Source organism: Cornus florida, unplaced genomic scaffold, assembly GCF_030987335.1.
Source record: "Cornus florida cultivar Cherokee Brave unplaced genomic scaffold, ASM3098733v1 CherokeeBrave_3.0.0_Hap2_Chr11, whole genome shotgun sequence".
NCBI classification, from domain to species: Eukaryota; Viridiplantae; Streptophyta; class Magnoliopsida; order Cornales; family Cornaceae; genus Cornus; species Cornus florida.
Window position 1 is genome coordinate 94593571 of NW_026775581.1, and position 24649 is coordinate 94618219.

Here is a 24649-nt window from a genome sequence, read left to right on the forward strand (position 1 = left end):
TCGTTAATCTGCACAATGTATGGTGATCTAAAATGGATTCATTTAGTATATTCTGCAAATTAAGGCTGAAAAAGAAACAATTAAAATAATATTAGCAGTGAACAATCTTTACTGAATTTTTAATTAATAAAAAATTGCAGATTACTAAGTGATAATATTTCAGAGAACTTACCAATCATATCAACCGGACCAATGGGATATTCCGCTAGTACAATGGAACTGAAGAATAGTTAGATGATAATATAAATAAAATGCATAACATTACTTGTAAAATCATATGTAAGTAACAGTGATTTGCAAAAAAAATAATAATAATAAATAATTAGATAAACAAGTGTACTTAAAAATAATTACAAAATGAATACATTGCGGCCAAAAACATGGCCATACATTAAAAAATATATAAATAATCTCGTCCTCTGTTTTTACAAGTCAAGTTATTATATTTATGAGAGAGAAGAAGTCAGAGGAAGTCAACTTCTGTGGAGTGAACCAGAAAATGACTCTTATTTCTTCTTCGATATAAAACACTCACACGCCAACTTACCTGAGGACTTGATCATCTTTCGGTTTGGGAGATTAAAAAGACACTACTTAGACTACATACATATTTTTTTAGATATTTGAGGGGATATTATTATTATTGTTATTAGATAGGCATACAATTTAAAAGCTATACAATTTTGCTCTCTTGGGGGGACTTAAAATTCTCAGCTTTCATTTACGGAGGAGAGATCAGATCACTTACGCCAACGATCGACCGATATTATGAAGAGTAAGATGAAGTGTTAGTTAATTAAAAAAAAAAATGATATTTTCTTCAATAGGAATTATTTCATTCTAAACAAAAGTGAATAAATAAATAAAACCACAATATTCCTTTGAAAGTATTCTCAAATTTCAAAATTGTAACTTACTTTAGTATCTTACAAGTTTGAGGATGTATTCGAAATTTACAAATTATTTGAGTTTAAATTAACTCCACGTATTCGAAATTTATAAACTAAGAACTCGAACAGTGGTACACCCGTCCAGAAAGCTCTAACTAGGCCGGGTAATAGGGAAGAAAAATCTCACAATAAAGCGTGGAATTGGACAAAAAGAGGTGGCTTTGGTCCCTAAATTGTTGAGTACTTTTTTTTCTTTAGAAAAAGAAAAGAAAAAAGGAGAGGGCTTGTTCCGCTAAATAGTTGGACCACAATAATTGGACTAATTGGTGGCTGACCCATCCTTTTTAGGAAGACTTAGAGCCCAGTTAGCCCATCCTTTTTAGGAAGACTTGGTGGCTAAATAGTGTTTGGTAGGGTTGATTTGGAGGGATAGGGAGAGAAAAGAAAAAAGAGGATAGTGTAAGTTTGTGTTTGGATAACTTAAGTGGAGGGATAGGGAGGGATAAGGAGAGATAGGGAGGGATAGTTATCCCTCCTTATCTCTTATTTGCTTTCTCGTCAAAATTGAGAAGATAGGGAGAAATAGTGAGAGAAAGGATAGTGATTTTAGTAGTATTTTGATAATACCAAAATTAGCCTCCACAAATCAATACACAAATTTATTATTCCATTCAAATCCCATGGTTATGAAAGGGTAAAAAAGTAATTTATCTATTATTCTTTCTTTTCTTTTCTCTTCTCTATCCTATCCAAACAAAAATAACTATTACTCCTTTTCTTTTCTCCCCCGTCTATCCAAACACAAATAGAAATTATTACTATCCTTTCTTTTCTTTTCTCACTGGTACTATCCTTTCTTTTCTTTTCTTTTCTTTTCTTTTCTCTCCTAACTAATACTATCCGAACACACCTAAATTCCATTCCAGAACAAAAGCAAAGTGGAGAAGAAAGGTCCAACAAGTACAAATACACACACCATCATCACCGTTGTGTGCGCTTTGAAGGAGTTTTTGATTGATACAATACAGATTACAGAGTACAGAGAGAGAAATGGGGATAATGGCATGCTTAGGGGTGTTAGTACCCTTCCCATATTACCACTGGCTGTGGAAGTACCCACAGACATGGGTGGATCTGTGTGGCAGACAACGAGACCCTTCAAAAGTGATGGCTCGAGTTTCTCACGCCCTCAAGCTCATTCAGTTATTCTCTCTCTTCTCTGTCTCCTCTCTCTCTTGGCCGCCTCCTCTCTACTTCTGGCCCCTCTTCCTCTTCGGCCAGTTCCTCAACTTCAGGTCAGCTTACCTACCCATTTTCCATTTTATCTCTCGTCTCTCTCTCTCTCTCTCTCTCTCTCTCTCTCTCTCTCTCTATATATATATATATATATATATATACACACACACACACACACATACAGTTCTGCAGTTAGGCTGTATTTCTCTACTCTCTTACTTCATTTAATCTTGAAATGCATTTGGGGCTTGATAAGAATTGGGAATTTTTTCCTCAGAAGACATGAACTTTTCCACCTATAACCTAGGGTACACATTTTTCAGCACAAGGTACTAGACATTAACTAAAGTATATTTGATAAGCTTTTAGGAGAAACTCACAGAGAGTCTTGTCTAACATGTCATTTTATTTATCGTTTCAATTTTTAAAATGATTAAATGTTGTTTTAGCCTTATTTCAGTTTTATCTAACACGTCATTTTGGTAGTATTGTGATCTTATCTAACATGTCATCTATAAATGTTGTTCCAAAGTTGGAATATGTAAATTGTGCCATGATGGTTACACTGAATTTAGCTTTAAAAATGAATTTTTTTCAGGAATTCAGTTTAAAATTATGAATATGATTTTTTTTTTTCCCCTTTTGTTTTGTGCGTCTGCGTGCATGTGTTATGATTTCATTCCAGAGAAACTACATATGTTCAGCTTGTAGGAGAAAGTCTAAAGACACAGACGTACTTATATCATGGTGCTTAAGTTTTCATATCAATTTCTATTGCGCCTAAGTTTTCATATCAGTTTGTATTGCTTGAAGTTAAAGTTGAATATATTTGTAAATAATATTCTGAACTGGGTATTTATAAACTCGAGCCAATATGGTTATGCTGCGATAGGCTTAGAGAAATTTGTATGCATTTGATAGACAGTAGTTTCTATGCATTAGGTAGATGGCCCCTTTGTGAAGCTTTTCTCTTCATTTCTAAATTATAAAAAGTTTATTTGTCTGCGGATTAGGTAAGTTGAAGTTCATATGAAGTGTATCTTTTTTTTTTTTTTTTTGATGACCATATGAAGCGTACCTTGTCACATAGAGGTACATCAATTATTTGTAGCCAAGTTAAAAAGAGAAAAAAAGAAAAGGTACTTTGCTTAATTAATATAGGTACCTCTATGAATAAGAAGACATTTTTGGAGGTAAAATGTGTTACTATTTTGCTTTAATTGGGCAATCCTGTCAAGATGTAAGTAATATTTAAGTGTCACTTCCCTTCACGATGACAAAAAGCAATGCCACAATCCATACAATCTATCTTAACCATTTCCTTTCAACATGTCTACCAACACAGGACTAAAACGTGTCCATATCCGTAATTATTCCCAATCTCAAACAACAGAATTACATATACATAATCTTATCAACATTTTAAAACATCAGGTTAGCAGGCAGACAACAATTCACAATGATCGAGAAAACGTACAACATTGCCAGTCAATTATATACCCCAACATCACCACCCCCTTGAATCACCTCTGATAACAACGTTGCCACAAGTCCAAAATCTTACCTCAGAATCATCATTCGCTACTATTCCAACAACACAATCGCTACCTTGTGATCTGCTTTCTCTAGCGTTTGGGCCTGTTTCATCCACTTCTGGTCCATTTCAGCCCGTTTAATCTATCGCCAATCTTTTTGCTGCTAATTACTTCACATTTAAACTGTGATTTTCATTTAAAAATCAAATCTCTCTTGTTATCTTCTAGAGTTATTTTGAACAAAAAAGAACTTGTATGTATCTTATATTTATTATTTGGTGAAATGGTGAAAACCCGCACTGACAAGCATGAGAACACAAGTTTGAGTATTCAAATTAGCCACTCTGTGCAATGTAATGTCAAAGGTTAGGTTTGTTTCGGGTCTTCTCCTTCTACCACTGGACGTAGACGGGGACATATACTATCATACTTCTTTTAAAAAGAAAAAAATAAAAATAAAAACATGGTGTAAAATTTGAAACAGACATCAAAATGGTCCAATACTATTACCATATTCCATTCTGGTGGAAAATCCAGAATACCTTGAATGCAAAATTGATAATATCATCTGAGATTCCAAATGCACTTTCTGGTTGATGCAGTAGTTCGAGGAAGGGGTAAAATGTTCTTCTTCCCATGAAAGTATTTTTTTTCTCAGGAAAATGAAGTTGGGAGAAAATTCAGAATATGCAAGGGACTTTATAAGTTTTTGCACTCATTATAATGTAAAGTTGTTGCTATTTAGACAAAGAGGAGTTGGCATACTACAAAGAAATTTCTATTCTCTTTCACTCTCAAGCACTCTCATATGAAGCAAGTAGCCTGGAAACATAAAAGCCCCATGAAGGAGGTTCATGGAGAAAAGACAAGTCCTTCTAGGAGTAGTAGAAGGAAGAAAGGGAACTCATATAACAGCTTACTTTGTCCCAGTGAGCAAATTAATACATCTTTGTGTGTGTATAGGCCAGGACACAGTTCAAGGACGGATACCTTTCTCCAGATCATTTTGCTTTGATGTTCACTGTTTCAAACACCTTGATTTATTTGTGCATCAAGATCCATGACCATTTCCTTGTTTGAGCAATGCTTTCTTTTACGAGAGTGTGGTGTTTGGGTTTTAAATCTGTGGATATCCCTTCAGAGTGGAATGGCTACCATCTGAGGGATCCTATGTAAAAGGCTACAAGGAGAAGATAGGGAGGAATATGCTGGCACAAGAGCATTACCGGAAGAACCTTTAGGTCAAGTTTTCCAGTGCTGCAACTGGAGGAGCCAACAAATTTCTGGTTACAAAAACCCCAAGAAATTTAAATTGTAATAAAGTTTTGACTAAAAATAATAGAAATATGTAGTGGAACAAAGTTTCTTGGTAAGCATGGTCAGACATCTGATCTCTCGAGGGATGATTGTGGGTTTAGATCAATGGTGATCCCTTTTTTTGGTTGGCGTCCGAGAAAGCGCTACATCTAATTATCAGCAGAAACTACAGAAGATGGTATTGTTAATTAGGTCAAGCACTCCGTATTTCTTAGTAATGAGATTTCTGCTCTCCTAAAGTGACAATGTTTATAAATGTTCTTTTTTTTGGAGGTAAGTAAGGTAATTTAGAAGTTAATATCTGCAAAAAATAAAAATCTCATTCTGGACAACCACTGAATCCATTCCCTTGATCGCTTAAATTTATTACATCTAAAACACTTGCATTGTAACTTAAAACACACACATGGGCGAACATTTCTTGAACCTATTTCTATAGAGCATTAAATGCAGTGCAATTTTTTAAAAAAAAATTTCCATTCTTTGGTGTGTTGTCATATGGTGCACTTTATATTTAGTAGAATTCTGTACTTGGTCAATGTACTAAAACAGTCAAATTACAGGGTATATCAATTGCTCGGTGAACCAGGCACTTACTATGGTGTACGCTTTGGAAAGAACATCCCATGGGTAACAGAATTTCCCTTTGGGGTGATAAAAGACCCCCAGTATGTCGGAAGTGTACTGAGTCTTCTGGCCTGTTTATCTTGGGTTCCCTTCCTGTACATTCTCTTGTGGGTATTGGGCTATGCATTCATGATATATGTGGAGTCCAAGGAAGATCCGGCTACTCGTGCCAAGCCACTTTCTTGAGATCAGCAAGACGCTAATCAGTGAGTTCCAGGAACCAATGACGCAGAGAATCCTCCTCCATGAGGTATTCAGTCTCATTTTTGCTTCATGTAGCATCTTGATTTGACATTGTTTTAGTTTATCATCCCCCTCTCTTCTTTTCTTTTTTGGTTTGGCAAGTAGACACCCCTCTTTCCTTTATCTTTGATAGTTTCTTGTGGGTGACACTGAGGTAATTGACACAGTTTTGTATGGCTGTTGCATCACTATGAGACACAATGAGATGATTGACACATTTTTGGCATCGGTGTTGCATTACGAGTTGTTTCGTTGGAGGTTGTGTACTGATAACGAAGGATTGATTGCTTAACAGTATTGATATAAAAATTCCGTCTATTTTTCTTTTCATTATTTTGGGTAATTGCATTGAGTATCGTCCAATAAATTTTGATCATTTGCTGGAAAAATAGGAACTTTCAATTTATGATGATCACACATTGACCATAAAGACAGCACTCAAATTGCTTTGAGTTGTTTCCCAATATCTGCCATTGATGATTACGCCTATAAAGACGACAGTCAAATTGCTTTGAGGAGTTTGCCAATATCTGTAATTGATGATTACGAATGGAAGCAGTTCCAAATTCGACTCGAGACGTAGACACGACCCCTTATGAACAATTACTAATTATTCAGGTTCGGTTTTGATGTAAACGAATGAGGCTTCTTTCTATCCAGATTTTGAAATGGTTTCTACACCATTGGTAAATGATTAATGCGGGAAACTTATTTTTTCTCTTGCAAATGGTTTCCGGATCCCTGGAGCTAGTGGTCATGTGTATCATTTCAAAGTTACGCTCTCTCCACTAGAAGTCCTTCCAATTACAAGCATCATTGCATGCACTCTCGAACTCTCATTTTTGAATTGTTCAAGATTTCTAAAGCCAGGTTTATTATGTGCGGTTTTTGGAGTGAATTCATGTGGCTTCGTACATATTTATATTCGAACAAGAATCAGATCGTATGGTTTTTGAAAAGGATTTTCTTAAGAACATTTATATCTCCATTTTAAAATCCAGGCTCAACTTATAGTCCGAGCTTGGTGAAATGTATTTTCAAACTCGAACTATTTCATGTGTTATAAATATCAACCAAGCTAGATTATGAAAGGAAAAGGAATAAAAATAAACTAAGCTCAACTCAAAGCTCAGTTCTCTAAACTTGTTGTCAACTGTCAAGAGTTCGTCCCTGAGGAATTTTCTTGCTAATTGCTTGGTGCACGTGAGAGGGAAGATTATATGGACACGATGGTAGATTATGGGTGAACGATATATACAGGTATGAATACGATGGTAGAATGTGGGGTGAACTATATATACAAGATGGTGGATTATGGGGTGATTTAAAAAACTCGACATCACCGTACAAATAAAAACTTGTTTCTAAGTTTGGAAAGACCCAAATCCAAAAGGCAGAGCTAACAAATGAGTGGTGTGTTCCGAGCGGCAATTAAGTTTTTAATGCCTAAAGAAGGGAATAAATTTATAATTTATTATATTTGTTAATAAAAAAATTTAATTAATTGTTTTTACCAAAATTTATTTTAACCATTATATCCAATAATATTTATAATATTGTAATTCATTCCTTCTTATTTTCTATCCATTCTTCTGTCATGTCGATGTAATGATATTCTACTAAATAGGTAAATCCAAACCTGAGCCATTTAATAATCGTGTCAGGAACTCTCAATACTAACCCGACCTGTTTATTAAAACGAGACATTTAATTCTTAATCAAATAATAAATACTATAAAAAAATTGTCACAATTAACCCAAATATTCAAAATAAGAAGAAAGGCTAAATATTCCAAATAAGAAGAAAGGCGTAATTAAAGTTTATGTTAAAATGACTTAATGCTGTGTTCGAGAGGAAGGAAGAAAGAGATGTGGAGAGAAAATAAGAAGAATAAATTTCCTTTTTCAGTAAGAATGATACAAGGAAAGAAAGAAAAATAGGAAGGATGAAAAGAGGGAAGACAAGTAAACTGTTATTAAAGTTTTACATTAAATAGTATCCTAAATTATACAAATTTTAAACTACAGTATTATCCTCTATAAATTACAATATTATAAATATTATTTGGTATAATGGTAAAAATAAATATTATTGGATATAATGGTAAAAATAATTAAAACTTGAAAATAGTAAATTTTAAGTTTATTCTCTTCTCTTCTATTCAGCTGAACAAAGAGAAGAAAATAAACAATCTCTTCCCAAGGGATGTCTCATCCATCCCTTCTTTTCTCTCTTCCATCCAATTTCTTTCTTCCCTACCGAATAGAGCATAACTTCTATATTAATTGGGTTTAAATAAGTAACATAATACATATGTCATATTCACGATTATGACATGTTAAGTTAAATAGGTTACATTGGTTGAACCCCTCAACTCTAACCCAACACAGTTAAATAAACGGGTTAATCGGGTCAACCCGTTTATGACCCAAACCCATTTAAGGTTAACCCAAACCCGATTATCTCGTGTCATATTAGAGTCTTGTTGGCAAGTCATGTATTAATTTGCCACCCATACTTCCTTCCCGTCGTACACAACATAAAAGTAAAGGCAAATTACACTCACACCCCCTGTGGTATTAGAGTTATGTTTCAAATTTATTATTTATTAAATTACTAAAACTCCAACTGAATTCTTAATGAATGAAGTTTTAATGTAGAATCAATAAAGTTTTATGTAACTTATATATTAACTTACCTCAATTTATGTGTTATTTAAGTGAAAAATTAAGTATAGCTTCATTAATACTAATATATTATATCCCTACTTATATTAATATAAATAAAAGGCCTACCTAGCCTACTAAACACACACCCTCAATACAAGTAAGTGAAAAAAAGAGATTTAAAAAAAAAGTGTTTTCAAACTATTCAGTTTAAGTGTGTGAGTTTTATATTTTCTGTTGATTGAACGGAAATAAATTCATATGTTAATGAAGAAGAAGTGCAACCTTCATGAACGCACATATTTGATATCTGGGCTTAGTTAAATCCCGGAGATAGTGCTACCATTTGTCTTCTATTGCACGTAGGAGAGGCTTCAACTATCTTTAAGAAGTGATTACGCACCTCTAAGCCTCGATACTCACTGTTTTAATATATCGGTTACAACAATTTGAAGATTATTTTCTCTCTAATGGTTTCATCTTCGTTTCTGTCCAACATTGTTTCTTCGGTTTTTCAACCGAATATTGAGGCATTTGATGGTAAAAATTACCAACAGTGGAAAGGAAAATGGAATTTTTCCTTCGACAATTGAAAATTGCTTATGTCTTAACTGAACCATGTCCAACTCCTCCAGGAGACAAAATGCTGTCCGATCAAGTTAGTTCGATCAACGAGAAGATCTCAAGGTGGATTAACGATGATTACTTTTGTTGTGATCATATCCTTAGTGGTATGGTCAACACCTTTTATGATTAATACTCAAAGAAATGCAAGACCGCCAAAGAGTTGTGGGACATTCTCAAATTAGTCTGCAAAACTAAGGAGGCCTGCACCAAAAAGTTCTTGGCTTCTGATTATGTGGGCTTCAAGATTGAAAATGGAAAGTCAATCTTTGAGCAAGCAAAAAAATTTCAACTCATAGCAAACGATATTATTGTTGCTGGAATGTCTCTTTACGAGAACTTCCATGTAGGGGTTTTTTGTTACAAAACTCCCTCAATCTTGGAAGGATTTTTGTAATAAACTCATGCATAAAAAGGAAGATATTACTCTAGAACAATTAATGCAACACATCTTCATTGAAGAAGAAACCAGAAATCATGATGTCAAGCAAGATTTTAAAGAAACAACAGTAAAAGCTCATGTTGTTGAGGAAATGTCTCACAACAAAACCATCAAGAAAAATCACAAGAAAAATGATTTGAAAGCCAAGTCTTCTGAAAGCTTCAAAATATGGTTTGGCTTCAGTGCAAATGCAAAAGACAAAGGGTGTTTCTATTGTCATAAGATCGGCCATTTTGCTAAAGATTGTCGAAAACGCAAAGCTAATCTCATGAACCAGAAAGAGCCTAAGAAACTCGCTAAGGAAGATCTAACTGTTGTAATCACTGAGGCTTTTTTCATTGGAACCGCAGTGGAGTGGTGGATTGATACTGAAGCAACTTGCCATATTGCAATGAATCTTAACTCCTTCAAAACCTACGAAATAATGGGGGATGGAATGTCAATGTTCATGGGAAATTCTTTCTCTTCCAAGGTTGTAGGTAAAGGAAGCGTGGACTTAAAGTTTACCTTCGGAAAAGTGATTACTCTGAAAGATGTGCTACATGTTCCAGATATTCATAAGAATTTGGTGTCTGGTACCCTCCTCTCCAAGCATGGATTTAAGAAGGTTTTCAAATCTGATAATTTCATTATGTCTAAGAATGGTATGTTTGTCGGGAAAGGCTATACTGCAAATGGTATGTTTAAACTTAATGTTGAAAATGAAATATTTTTTGCTTATATTTCTGAGTCAATTGATTTATGGCATGGTAGATTAAGCCACGTGAATTTTAAGTCCATTAATCAAATGGTTAATAAGGGGTTAATCACAGTTTGTGATAAAACACATATGGATAAATGTGTGACTTGTAGTAAATGCAAAATTACTAAGAAAACCTTCAATTCAATAGAGAGGAAATCCATTTTATTGGAATTGATCCATACTGATGTATGTGAAATGGACTTTTTATTATGTGGAGGGCATCGTTACTTTATCACATTTATTGATGATTGTTCTAGATATACCTATGTCTATTCTTTACGATCTAAAGATGAAGCTTTAGACAAGTTCAAGGCATATAAAACAGAAGTCGAAAAGCAGCTGAATTCAAGCATCAAAGTTATTCGATCAGATAGAGGAGGAGAATACATCAAGTCCGAGTTTCAACATCTATGTGAAGATGAAGAAATCGAAAAACAACTGACAGCCTTTTATACTCCTCAACAAAATGGAGTAGCTGAAAGAAAGAACAAAACTTTGACAGAAATGGTGAACTCAATGCTTACCAATTCAGGCTTACCTAAAAATATGTGGGTAGAAGTTTTGTTATCTACTTGCCACATTTTCAACAGAGTCTCACGTAAGAAAGTCAATATGACTCCATATGAAGCATGGAGAGGAAGAAAGCCGAATGCTAATTATTTCAGAGTCTGGGGTTGCTTAGCTCGTGTTAGACTACCATATCAGCAGACATCAAAGATTGGTCATAGAGGCATTGATTGTGTATTTATTGGTTATTCAACAACCAGTAAAGCCAACAGATTCTTGAATTTGAAGTTTCCCTCACCTCATACAATCATCGAGTCAGTTCATGCAAATTTTTTCGAGAATATTTTTTTGAAGAGAGAAGGCAAAAATGAACATAATATTCCTTCAGATTATAATACAAAGAAGAGAAAATCCTCTGAACCTTCAGAAGAAGTTGAACCAAGGAGGAGCTCTAGAATTGCTAAGCCAAAATCCTTTGGACCAGACTTTTATACTCTCATGATTGAGAATGAGCCTGTAACTTATTTCGGGGCAATGTCCTTACATGATGCTCCGTTCTAGTGAAAAGCAATTGATGATGAAATGCATTCAATTATGTCTAACAATACTTGGATATTGATGGATCTTCCTCCTGATTGCAAACCAATTGGTTGCAAGTGGATCTTCAGGAAGAAGTTAAAGTCAAACGGAATGCTGGATAAGTACAAGGCTAGATTGGTAGCAAAAGGTTTCAAGCAGAAGAAGGAGATTGACTATTTTGACACGTTTGCTCCTGTTGCAAGAATTATTTCTACCAAGCTTTTGATTACCTTAGCTGCTATCAATAATTTGATAATTCATCAGACGGACGTAAAGACTACTTTCCTCAATGGCGATCTAGCAGAGGAGATTTATATAAAGCAACCTAAGGGGATTGTATTACCTGGACAAGAAAAAAAGGTGTGCAAATTAATTAAGTCATCATATGGCTTGAAACAAGCTCCAAAGCAGTGGCATGAGAAATTTAAGAAGGTGATGATATCTGCTGGATTTAAGATTAATGGAGGAGATATATGCATCTTTAGTAGATTTCAAGGAAACTCTGGTGTTATAATCTGCCTCTATGTTGATGATATGCTCATTTTTGGGACAGATATAGAAAGTGTCATAGAAACTAAGAAGTATTTGACTTTTAGTTTTGACATGAAAGATATTGGCGAGGCTGATGTGATTCTAGGAATCAAAATCGTGAGGTTCCAAAATAGTCTAGCACTTACGCAGTCTAGCTATATCGAGAAGATTCTGAAAAAGTTTAATCACTTTTCAGATTCTACAGTCTGTATTCCAATTTATCTTAGTGTGAAGTTGGTACGCAATCAAGGTAAAACGATGGATCAACTCGAATATTCTCAGATTATCGCCAGTCTTATGTATGCAATGTACTGCACAAGGCCAGATATAGCCTTTGCAGTGGGTACTTTAAGTAAGTACACAAGGAATCCAGGAAAGGAGCATTGGAATGCTTTGCTGAGAATCCTAAAGTACTTGAAAGGTACTATGGATTATGGATTGCACTATATCAAATTTCCAACTGCAATTGAAGGGTACAACGATGTTATATGGTACTCCTTATCTATGACTGCCTGGATCTTCACATTAGGTGGAGCAGCAATGAGGCAAACATGTATAACTCATTCCTCTATGGAATCGGAGTTTATAACACTTTCCTCTGTTGGAGAAGAAGCTGAATGGTTGAAAAACATATTGGAAAATACCCCAATATGGACAAGACAATACCACCCTTGACAATATATTGTGACAATATGGCTGCAATGCTTCGAGCTAACACCGAGTGTTACAATGGAAAATATAGACAGGTGCGATTGAAGCACAATCATGTGAGAATGATCCTAGCTGATGGAATTATTTCTACTTAGTATGTGAAGTCCAAATCAAATTTGGCAGATCTATTGTCAAAGGGCTTCGGTAGGGACCAAGTGTCCGAGACATCAAAAAAGATGGGATTAAAGCCTGTAATTGAATAAGTTGTACTATTATGGGAACTTAACCCAGTGATATTTCTCCTGAGTTTAATGGGAAAAACAAGTAACATAATAACTTGTGTGAGCACATCAATGTTCCTTTCCCTATGATGTGATGTGGGTGCTCAATCCTGTAACTGAGGAGGTTGAGATTTAAATCTCTTAATGAATCTATAAATCGGTTTTCGATTGGAGTGTATAGGATCACTTCTGATAGATTCACTGACTAACCTTTGAGGAGGCTGAGACTTGTATCTCTTAATGAATTCTATAAATCGGATTTCTGATTGGGGTGTACACAATCACTCTCGATAGATTCACTGATTTATCTTGCAATGAGGAGGATGAGATTAAATTCTCTTAATGAGTTCATAACCGGTATTCGGTTGGAGTGTGCAAGGTCACTCTTGATAGGCACACCGATCTGAGTGTAGAAGTAGGGCCATTTCTATAGGATCTAAACAGGCTTGATCCTTAACGACACTCAGAAGTATGGATTCCGGACACATGGTCGAAACGTGCCAAGCTTTAGTACTTTATCTCCGAACAAAAATGTGTGTGTAATATTTCTTATTCATCAACGTGGTTCTTGGTTCAAGATATCGTTCGTCAAGTTCCTACATGAAATTAAAAGGTACATACATTAGGTAATCATTCAAGTCCAAAAGACACCATTATTAATACACATGACTATACCGATTAACAAAATAAATTTGAAACAAGTGGGGGATTGTTGGAGTTATGTTTCAAGAAGCGATTACGAGCCTTTTAGCCCCTATAATCACCGTTTTAATATATCGGTTACAACATATGGTTGGCTCATATTTCACTTAGATGAAGATTTTGGTTTTAACTTTTACTTATATCCTAATTTACTTTTTGGCCTCTTACATATGCGAATGGACCCTTTTACCCTCAATTTTTTTAATACAAAATACATACAATTTCAAATGACAAAAAGACCCCCATATATATATATATATATATGTATACACACACCGTTTGTCACTGAAATTAGGGCTTGGTTTCTATGGAAGTCTCTACAAGAACAACTTCGCACTGATTGCTCATAAGAGTGCCCATCGTCGTTCGTGTGCTCGTCGTTCTGTATCACTGCTGTTCCCGTGCCTCGACTGTAAGCTTCGTTCCGAGCTCGCAGTCAGACGTTCATCCTTGCCCATCGTTATTGTCCGTCGCCGCAACTTGTCATCCTTGTCGTCATCCTTCTTGCTTACATCCTTCCACCACCGGATTAATTTGACACTGGTTAGTTCCATCATCGCCCGTAGGTTCTTCATTGCTCCGGCGATGAGGACTATGAAGATGAGAGTGCACTGTTCTGTTTCTTCACTGAACTGATGAATAAAAATTGGGGCTTTTCATTGGGTCTTTGTTATTTGTCGCTCAGTACATGGAACCTGGCCAATTTCAAGTTCTCTCTCTGTATTTTCTATATATCTTTTTGTACATACTTAATTTCAGCGAACCAATCTCACACACGACAAGCTTTAAGTGTTGACAACACCAAGTTTATATCGGTGAGCTCTAAGCAAGACGAACCAACTGCTAGCTCCATTGATTCTCACGGTGATTGCTTGTGTTGTTTGTTACCCAAACCCATTTCATACCCCTCTTTGCAACTTCACACACGACGGCGAGGTGGTTCATGGCGACGACAGGTTCATAACGCGTCCCGTGGGTTGAACACGCCAAAATCGTGACGCCGGTGATGGCGGTGATTCGTTCTTGGCCGTCTGGTTGTCTTCAACTCCGACGACAGTGGCGTTGGATTTTGAGCTAGGGTTTGATTATGGAGATGAATTGATTGCGCTATATTTAGGGCAAGACGACCAAAAACAAATTGTTACGAAGAGGTAGAAGATGGAGAGAGAAGTAGTTGAGGAGAGAGAAAGGGGTTTTCGCGTAAGAGGCAGAAATGGAGAGAAAAGTAGTTGGGGAGGCCATTGGAGTCGCCAGAGTAGAGCAACGTTTGTGAGGTGGGATTTGGGTGATGGATGAGCAGAATTGATGGGTGGAGTTGATAAGGGACCTGTGTGGGATTGGTGGATTTGTGGAGGGGTGAATCGGGCATGGTGATGGTATAAGGAGGAGGTAGAAAAGGAGAGGATAAGAGAGGAGAGAGAAAATGCCACGCAATATGAAAAAGCAGTGATTGTGCTGGAAGTTTGGTCACAAAAATAGTTAACAAGATGTCGAATGGTAATATAGTCATTTAACACCTTAAAATTATTTTGATCATGACATTTGGGAGAGAAGTGAAATGATAAATCACTAATTTAACATAAAACCAAAATATTAATCTGGATAAAATATGAACTTATAAAAGTAATACTATTGCTTAGGTGTCAACCGATTAGTAGTAGTCGGGCTTTCGTCCCCGCTCCTCTCTCTCTCTAAACACACACTGAAGCGTCAATTCCCCTCTCTCTAGAAAAACTATTTCCTGGCCGTCGTTGGTTTCTTGATCGAATAGCCGTAAGTTTCCATTGATGGTTTTCTCAGTATCCCATTTTCAACTTCTGAATCGGAAATGCAGCTTCCAATCTTCTTCTTCTAGGGTTTCTGAAGCCAAATTCCATCACCTCAGCCTCCGATTCACTTCAACGTACGCACACATCTTTTGAATCTTCAGCTTCGCCATTTTCTAGGGTTTAGATAACGCACACTAGCACTGACTGTTTTTCCCAGATATACATTGATAATCTCGCTGTGTTTTCACTGTATTTGCTCCAGATGGTGAGTATTGTTTCAGTTCATACATTTTACTGATTGATTAGCCCTAGTTTTCTTCAAATTTGAGTTACACAGAGTTTTGTTCAATGTCGGGACCAGCGCGAATCAAGTCGACAAACCCTGCAGATTCGGAGTCACGGCCGGTCCTGGTGCCAGCCGGGAACAAAGCCAGAACGATCGAAACGCGCAAGTCGGTGTTGAAACCTCAGAAGAAAGTAGAGAAACCGCAAGCAATTGATGAAGCCAAGGCAAGAAAAGCTACTTCTTCACCAGCACCGTCACCGTCACCGTCACCGTCACCGCGGCAATGTATTAATGTACCGTCGTTTTTGAAGCAGCAGGACCACAAACTTCTGAAGTCGAATTCGTCGCTCAGTGCTTCGTGTTCGTCGGAAGCGTCATCTGATTCGTCGCACAGTGGTTCTTCCTCGACTGGGAGGATAAGCCGACGGAGTGTGCCACCTATTCTGAGAAAGCAACGCCCTTCAAACACCAAAAAGATTGTTACTGATACTAACATTGTCTCGGCAGCTGCTTCGCTGGTCAAGAAAAGGTGCGCTTGGGTGACTTCGAATGCTGGTAGGCTTTTGTTTCTTTTGCTCAATCTAATTGTATTTGCTATTTGTGATGAACCTTCAAGTATAGTAGCTATTCTCTGTTTGCCTGTATATGATCTATATGTGATTATGGTAATTGGCGACCATGAAAACATTGATGCATAAAAGGGAGGTTATAGTGAAGTTATATAAACCCAAATTCACGATTAGTTACTGTGACAACTCTAACTTGTCATTTTTCGTTGTTAACATTAGTCTGATGATTACAGTTTACAAGATAAATGCTGCCAACAATATCTGAAGGGTGTCGCGCATTGTTCTGTAGTGAGAGTTAGCATATATTAGTAATGATTCTATTTGGGGCTTGAACATCAAATTAGTCTTAGTTTTTCACTGAAACGATCTTGGGGCAACTAAAATTTCAAGTGTTTCACGTGATGACTAGGAAATATATGTAGGCCAGGTCCTTGAAGTTGTTCATCCATCCTTTCCTATTAGTTCACTATTCATACTCCACTTTTAGCAACATCAAAGTTTATATATATATATATATATCTGAGGTTATGAGTCTCCCAGTTTCTTACTTGATATTGAACTTTTCAGAATTTTCTCTTGGGGTAAGAGATCACAACTCTTAAAATCCACATTGTGGTTTCTAAACACTATCTAGATTACCATTGCCATGAAATGGACCATATGTTACATATATGCTTTTCATAATATTGGAATGTTTCATTTGTTCTTAGTTTATATTACTTAGGTCTTCCTTAATCTATATCTCCCAACTGAGTAAAAGTCCCAGTAGGTTTCTAATTGCTCAGTGCAAGTTAGGCAAGGAATGAAATGCCTAATTTAGCTAAATTTAACTCAATGGCAAAGGTTTTCGATTATGTGGGTTTAGTTTCACAAATTCCTTTTCAAATTTCATCATTTGACAATTTCTAATATTGAAGTTGAATCATAGATGTCTTTTCACATGGCTCATGTACCTTTTGCATCTCTTTTGTTTGTAGCAATTTCATATAGAATTAGATTAATTCTCGTTATTGGTAAGCTCATTAGTTTTTTTTTTACATAATAAACCATCGTGGTCAACTTTTGGTTTTCTTAACCCCTTGTGGTTATGCTAAGAAGCACGGACACGGATATGGGACACGGATACGACACGACACGGACACGGCAAATCCAAAAAAATTAGGACACGGACACGGCGAATAGTATATATATATATATATATATATATATATATCAGCATTAATAATTTTTAAAAAAAAACACTGATATGTTTAGGTTGGAATATATATATATATATCACTGATATGTTAGTATATATATATATCAGCATCTTTAGGACACGGACATGGCGAATTGTGGCATCTTTAGGTTAGTATATATATATATCAGCATCTTTAGGGTAGTACAAAACAAAAAATAGAACATATCAGCATTAAAAAAAAAAAATTTTAAAAAAAATTAACATATCAGCATTAAAAATTTTCAAAAAAAAAAAAAAGAAAAAAAAAATTCCAGAAAAGTGTGTCCGAGCCGTGTCTGAGCCGTGTCCGAGCTGTTTGAGCCGTGTCCGAGCCGTGTCCAAAAATTAAAAAAAATAAAAAAATTCCAGACACGTTTTTTGGCGTGTCCGACACGTGTCGGGGCGTGTCTGACGCGTGTCCGTGTCCGACACTTGTCGGACATGGATTCTTCGCCCATTTTGGAGTGTCCGTGCTTCCTAGTGGTTATGCCATTCTTCAATCTCAACTTTATTACTCAGTATTTATGCATCTGCTAAGAATAAAATGCATCCTTGAATCGAAAATGTGCACATCGATAATCCTATCCACCATTATAACAAGGAAAAACAGTTGAAATGAATCAGATCTTAATAGCCTAATAAGGAGTCTTCTTTGTGTACAAAAGTTATAAACATAGAAAGTATGGTCATTAAGTTCGTTGGCTTGCAAAAAGAGAATTTTTTTATTAATTTAGTTGGCCTATAGAAGATATATATATATATATATATATATATATATATATATATATATATATATATATATATATATATTATTGAAAGTAAGTTCAACGCACTCTTACTTGGAATTAGTAATACTAATTATCACAATGATAGCAAAAAAAGCCAGAAACTTAAATTTCTTAATTGTTTTCTAGATTCTTTTACCTTTATAACTATCCTGTTTTGGAAACCTTTGGAAGAGAGGCTAATCGGTTTGAGATGGCCCATCATGATGCAATCGGTAAAATAAAGCTAAAAAATTATCAATCAAGATAACATAGATCAAATGCTTCAATACACTTCTCGAAACTTGGATGATAACTTATTGGCCAATTGGGTAGCTAGGATTGCTTATTAGTGGCATGAAGAGCCTATGATAGACTTGGGAACATAGTTAAAATAGTGCCCCTAAAGGGGCCTTATTGCAAAGAAGAGAATTTGAATCTCATCAGTTATGTGGGATTCATGATTCACGGTTGCATTATTGATCCATTGACTTGAAAGTTAGAGATGTAATTTGGTCACACGATGCGTAAAGATACACTGCATGCAACACCTAGAAAAATCTAAAGAAATTATAAAATTAAAAAATTGAAAGGACAAAATAGATGTAGAAAATAAACAAAATCTAACATCAATAATACATTCAGCATTGTCTAAAAAATCAGTACAGGCATTACCATATTATATATTATAATATTTGACAACAAGCATATTATATGTCTAGTTAAGGGTTTTACTTGCTTCATTTCTTAGTCATGTCATAGATTTACAAACATCTCACATTTTATTATTTTATTACTATTTAAAAAAATTACTAATGAATTTAAAATATGCATGGAAACTCATAAATCTAAGATGTAACATTTAGTTCTTTAATAAATTTAAAATATATATGATCATATCTATTAAACATTTAATTTGAAAATTAGTTTTAAACTTATCTTATTTTTTGTATTAAAGAAATCCTACCACTCAAATATCCAACCTTGATGTACTTGATGACCAGGAGGAGTGTCCACTTTAGTGGTTTGCTAAGAAGTACGGACACGGATATGGGACACGGATACGACACGACACGGACACGGCGACACGGCAAATCCAAAAAAATTAGGACACGGACACGGCGAATAGTATATATATATATATATATATATATATATATATATATATATATATCAGCATTAATAATTTTTTTAAAAAAACACTGATATGTTTAGGTTGGAATATATATATATATCACTGATATGTTAGTATATATATATATCAGCATCTTTAGGACACGGACACGGCGAATTGTGGCATCTTTAGGTTAGTATATATATATATCAGCATCTTTAGGGTAGTACAAAACAAAAAATAGAACATATCAGCATTAAAAAAAAAAAATATTAAAAAAAATTAACATATAAGCATTAAAAATTTAAAAAAAAAAAAAAAATTCCAGAAAAGTGTGTCCGAGCCGTGTCTGAGCCGTGTCCGAGCTGTCTGAGCCGTGTCCGAGCTGTCTGAGCCGTGTCGTGCCGTGTCCAAAAATGAAAAAAAATAAAAAAATTTCAGACACATTTTTTGGCGTGTCCGACACGTGTCGGACACGGATTCTTCGCCCATTTTGGAGTGTCCGTGCTTCCTAGGTGGTTGGAGATGAAAGTGAAGGAGGAGACAGAATTGAGACCGTGAGAAATTGTATATGGGTATTGGGAGGCAAGAGAGTGAATACAATTAAGAGAGATTGGGTTAATATCGTTGTGCAATTGCAGTGAGTGGTTGCCATTGCAAAAAGCATTGTGTTCTGCAAAAGAAAGATGACTCAATCTCACACTACATTGTGGTGATACTGAGATGGGTAGGGCAACTATCATGTGAGATGACAATGTATAGGCATTAATTGCAACTCATGGCATGATATTATATTGAGACAGCATGGCGTCGTCTCACCTAAATATTTTATTGGGTCCCATAACCAGATTTGAAGCTAGTGAAACAAAGGTGACTTGGGCGAGTTAGCTCGGTGTAGGCAATACTTTGAACCTTGATGCAAGTGATAGCCCATCAGTATAACGTGAGACCTTGAAGTGAGTCATATCCCATAACTATAATGAGATTTCTTTTGGGGGTTGTAGATAAGTTCAAATATCATTTACTGGAGTATGATATTGTTTACTCGTTTGATTTGTGTTGAGAGAATATCATAGGAGTGATTTTAGCCTATGATAGAATATTGATTGGAGTGATTATTAGATTGATTTTAGGAATACTCCATCAATGTATTTTCCATATTTATCACTTGTATTCTTTCACCTATAAATATTAAATAGAGGTGTTCATTGTAAACAAAAATCAAGAGAGTATAATAAAGATATGTGGCCCTTGGGGCTTTGTGTTCTGTGGATGTAATCCCTAGTTGCTAGACCACATATCCTTTTGTTCTTCATTTTCTATTACTTTCTTCAATTTTAACAATTTGGATTAAGGAAGAGGGTGAATCAAAGCATAAGATTAATGATTTCAGTCAGATGTTGCTTGAGATGTAGTTTTGAAGATTCTTTTGAGCATGGAGAGTGGTGACTGCCAAATATGGTAAACTACAAGAGGGATAGACTACTTGGAAGTTATACATCTTATGTTGTGGTGTGGACATGCGTTAGCAGGGGATGGGGAGAGTTTCTAAATGCATAAAAAATTCTTAGTTGGGGATGGAGGGAGGTTAATACTTTGACATGACTAATGGTGGGAGGGCCTTGAAAGCAGGTAGGTTCAAGGTGAAATCTTTTTATAATCAGTTGATGGTCTTTTTGAGTATGTATTTCGTTGAAAAGATGTCTAGAAAGTTAAGATTTCTTTTAAGTGGTAGTCGTCTGTTGGACAATAGTTTAAACTATGACTTGTATGAAGCAACCTCTCTCAGTAGGAGCATGTGTTGAATTTCTGCGGAAATATATATCTGCCTGCTTCTCATCTTCTCATCACGAAACGGGTGTGGGAAAGCTCTAACAATAATATCTTTTAAGGCGTGGTGATTAGTTGATGATTACTTTATGCTTCTATATATATATATTTTTTTGATAAGTACTTTATACTTCTATATTGATATATGGTATGATGAGAAAGACGAGAACAAGGAAAGAGAAGAAAGAAGATAGCATATGGAGGGAATTGCGCTTCCCAAATATTAGAGAATAGGGGGATATAGGTGGAGTGAGATAAGAAAGAGGAGACACAGAGGGCTGTGGTAAGACAGAAAGAGATCAGGCTTAAGTATCCAATATTTGTTAACGTCTCTAAAGTATCCCTTGTTTTACCCATAAGATGCCTAATTATAGGCCTTACAGAACTCTAATAACACATAAAAACTTCCTAAAAGTACATCTTACCCAATACGAATGACATATAGTCAGATATTGTTCCAGGAAAGTCCAGCTATATGAACTTATAATTGTTCCATGTAAAACAAATACTGCATATATCAATTGACATGCCTTCTTCTCATGATTCTCTCATCAATTCTGATGCATTAGCAATATGGTAATTTCCTTAATTTTGAGGAGGGAAAGGGTTGGAGAGGGTTGTGATTTTTTATTTTTTTAATTGCCTGAATGTCTTTAACACTCAAGTCTTGATCTTCATCTTCTTCTCTCTTCCGTAACAGGAACTGCTTGCCTAGCTCATTAGTCATCCTACGCATAGTAGATTAGGATTTTTGAAATTCTTTTATCTAGGACATATTCTTTATATTGGTATAAGAATTTGCATGAATATACTGATTCTGGCATCTTATAATTGAGTCTGTTCTTCACTTAGCGGGAGGACACCTCCTCACTTTGTAATGTTCGTTTACAGTTTTCTTGCAGGTATATGTTCTTTATAAAATATTATGAAATAACTTCTAATAGTTCCATCTGCTGATTGGTTTTCATTTGGTGAAGATCTGTGTTATGCTGATTTTCATGACAAAGAATGGGGAACTCCCGTTCATGATGACAAGTATGTAACCCTACTATTCATAAAATATTTTGTTTTTATTTCCAATTACAGTATGGAACTTCATTGAATGGCATATTGCCTCTGATTGTCATCAACAACTTGCAGGAAACTGTTTGAATTGCTCATCTTATCCACTGCCTTGGCTGAACTTACATGGCCTGCCATTCTCAACAAAAGGCATATGTTTAGGTGTGGTTTCATCCTAGTGCTTGCCACAATCTTTCACGGTCAAAATATATGTGAATGGACCAAATGGTTATTCTTATTTTATGGGTTTTAATTAGGCTGATTTTGAATGACATGTATTCCTACACAGGGAAGTCTTTCTAGATTATGATCCAATTGCTGTCTCAAAATTAAATGAGAAGAAGATAGCGACACCAGGAAGCCCTTCCAGCTCTCTACTATCAGAGCTAAAGCTGCGGGCCATCATTGAAAATGCACGCCAAATGTGTAAGGTAGGTGCAAATTTTTCATTTCCATTTGTCAACCAAATTATTCCTATGCAGAACTAAAATCTTCCTTGCTAAGATTTGTGAACCATTATTTATTCATTTGGTGAGGATAGCTCTAGACTAGAATGTAGTAATGGTGGTATTAGCTTATCATTCCAGGGCTGCTTTAAATGCAGATGGTTCTAGGTTCTAATTTCTCGAGTTAAAAACTGTGGGTGTTAAAAGTTCAGTTTTGGAGTGAATGAGTGATGGAGTATCACACACATAGGATGACTGATTTAACAGATTGGGTTAGATTGACACTGAGGAGAATCAGGAGAATCCTGAGGTCGCCTTTGTCCTTGTTCTCTTCTGGTGGTGTTCTAAAAGTTCTTTGTTGTGAAGTCATTTCTTATAGGAGTACAATAATGTAGTGGAGTGGTGGTGGTAGCAAGTCCACATGCCAAAGCAGTTTGACTAAATGGAGCACACAGAGGGCAACCTATGGCGAATATGTCTCAGGTAACATGTGACATCTGTCTCTTAGATGGAACAAGGTTGTAAACTGTATAGAAGCATACCTCATTGAGCCCTCAGTTTGAGCCACCAAGCTACAAAACCCTTGGATTCTGAATGGACCTTGGCATAAATGTGGAAGTTACACCGCAGCATTTAACTAAGCTTGCAGAGGTCCCTGGCTCCTGCTTTCATCCCAGCATGCAAAAAATAAAACCTAGGGTGCATGCACCAGGTGGCTTGTGAGGCAAGATGATGTAGAGCGAGGTGGTAAGGTTCATGAGTGTGAGAGATTGAGCAGTCAAGAGATGGTTCAGCCATTAGTGAGCTCTAATTCTTTTAAATCCAGCTCTTGTCCCCTGTATTGTGATTCAAAGTTGAGGCATTGAGTGCACTGAATAAGGAACCAACATGAGATACTTGGCATGGTGAAATGTTGACTAGTGGTTCTAAGTCCCACACATCTATGACAGAAATGTTGACTTGTTGGCCAGAGGATGGATAATCAAGACATTTGGAGGGTGATGCATGAGGAGGTGAAAATATGTCATGTAGGGGTGTAGGCCATAGGAGTGATAACGCATGGTATGGTGTTGGTGCTTCTTAGGCCATAAGAATTGCTATCTGCACATGTATCCACAAAAATAAACTGAGTGGATGGTCGCAACATCTGATAGGATGACTTGGGCTTACCGCCTGGCATACATTCCAGTGTAAGCACAAGTGAATAAAGATGATTCAGTTCCCATTTAAAATATGAGTTGAGGATCAATTCTCTGCTTAAAATTTTCATTTGATGTGTAGTCACAGTATAATATAACAAGATTGGACAAGTTGGAATTACAGTAAACAGTTTGATTTATTTTGAATTGTGCATACAGTCTCGATATATTCTTAATTCTGTTTGTGGCTTGCCAATAATATGCAGATAATAGATGAGTTCGGGTCTTTTGACAAGTATATTTGGGGCTTCGTAAACCATAAGCCTATAGTCAGTCAATTCCGGCATCCCCACCAGGTTCCAATTAAGACATCAAAAGCAGATGCGATAAGTAAAGACCTTGTGAGAAGAGGGTTCCGAGGCGTTGGACCTACAGTCATCCACTCGTTCATGCAGGTGGCTGGAATAACAATTGACCATCTCATTAGTTGCTTTAGGTTCCAGGAGTGTGTGGCTGCAGCAGACGCAAGGTATATAAAGAAGGCACCCAAGGCTAAGGTTGAAGAGAAACAACCCGAGGCTACAAGTGACTTGGAACTTGCAAGCGTAAATTATTTGGGTTTATCCAAGGAGTAACTAATAAGGACATAATTGATGGGCTGTAATTGACACCTTGAAAGGGTGGTCAGTCATTCCGTGTTCATGAGAAGGTAGTTTGTGTACAAATGACTGAATTAATTTGTAGTATTGTTTTGTAAATAAAGAAAAATAGGTACATAAGTATTGTTTCTAAGTCTTTGAGATGTGGATGTTTGGTCTTTTTTGTACAGTGAGAGGTGACTTAAGTACATAAAACAATTTTATTTATTTATTAGGCA

General features: G+C 35.9%; 2 protein-coding genes across 3 annotated transcripts; both read left to right on the forward strand.

The window, feature by feature from the left end:
- Window positions 1-1787: 1787 nt before the first annotated feature.
- Window positions 1788-6579, forward strand: LOC132285487 (phosphatidyl-N-methylethanolamine N-methyltransferase). Of its 2 annotated transcripts, XR_009472558.1 has the most exons (3): window positions 1788-2185; window positions 5542-5855; window positions 6241-6579. XR_009472558.1 is itself a non-coding variant. In XM_059787681.1 (2 exons), the coding sequence occupies exons 1-2, from the start codon at window positions 1941-1943 to the stop codon at window positions 5789-5791; spliced, it is 495 nt and encodes a 164-aa protein (XP_059643664.1). In that variant the 5' UTR covers window positions 1788-1940; the 3' UTR covers window positions 5792-6178. The 2 variants fall into 2 exon arrangements, 1 of the variants encoding a protein (XP_059643664.1); XM_059787681.1 differs by lacking the exon at window positions 6241-6579 and having other exon boundaries at window positions 5542-6178.
- Window positions 6580-13824: 7245 nt separating this feature from the next.
- LOC132285364 (uncharacterized) lies at window positions 13825-24572 on the forward strand. Its single transcript, XM_059787546.1, has 6 exons — window positions 13825-15477; window positions 15681-16184; window positions 22103-22160; window positions 22266-22349; window positions 22477-22618; window positions 24039-24572. The coding sequence occupies exons 2-6, from the start codon at window positions 15692-15694 to the stop codon at window positions 24405-24407; spliced, it is 1146 nt and encodes a 381-aa protein (XP_059643529.1). The 5' UTR covers window positions 13825-15477; window positions 15681-15691; the 3' UTR covers window positions 24408-24572.
- Window positions 24573-24649: the final 77 nt, after the last annotated feature.

What these genes read in the sequence shown, in the direction of transcription:
- LOC132285487 (XM_059787681.1), top strand. Translation starts at nt 1,941, where the DNA reads ATGGGGATAATGGCATGCTTAGGGGTGTTAGTACCCTTCCCATATTAC. An exon ending in GGCCAGTTCCTCAACTTCAG is followed by an intron (nt 2,186 to 5,541) that starts GTCAGCTTACCT and finishes GTCAAATTACAG; the next exon opens with GGTATATCAATTGCTCGGTG.
- LOC132285364 (XM_059787546.1), top strand. Translation starts at nt 15,692, where the DNA reads ATGTCGGGACCAGCGCGAATCAAGTCGACAAACCCTGCAGATTCGGAG. An exon ending in AACAAAAGGCATATGTTTAG is followed by an intron (nt 22,350 to 22,476) that starts GTGTGGTTTCAT and finishes ATTCCTACACAG; the next exon opens with GGAAGTCTTTCTAGATTATG. An exon ending in ATGCACGCCAAATGTGTAAG is followed by an intron (nt 22,619 to 24,038) that starts GTAGGTGCAAAT and finishes AATAATATGCAG; the next exon opens with ATAATAGATGAGTTCGGGTC.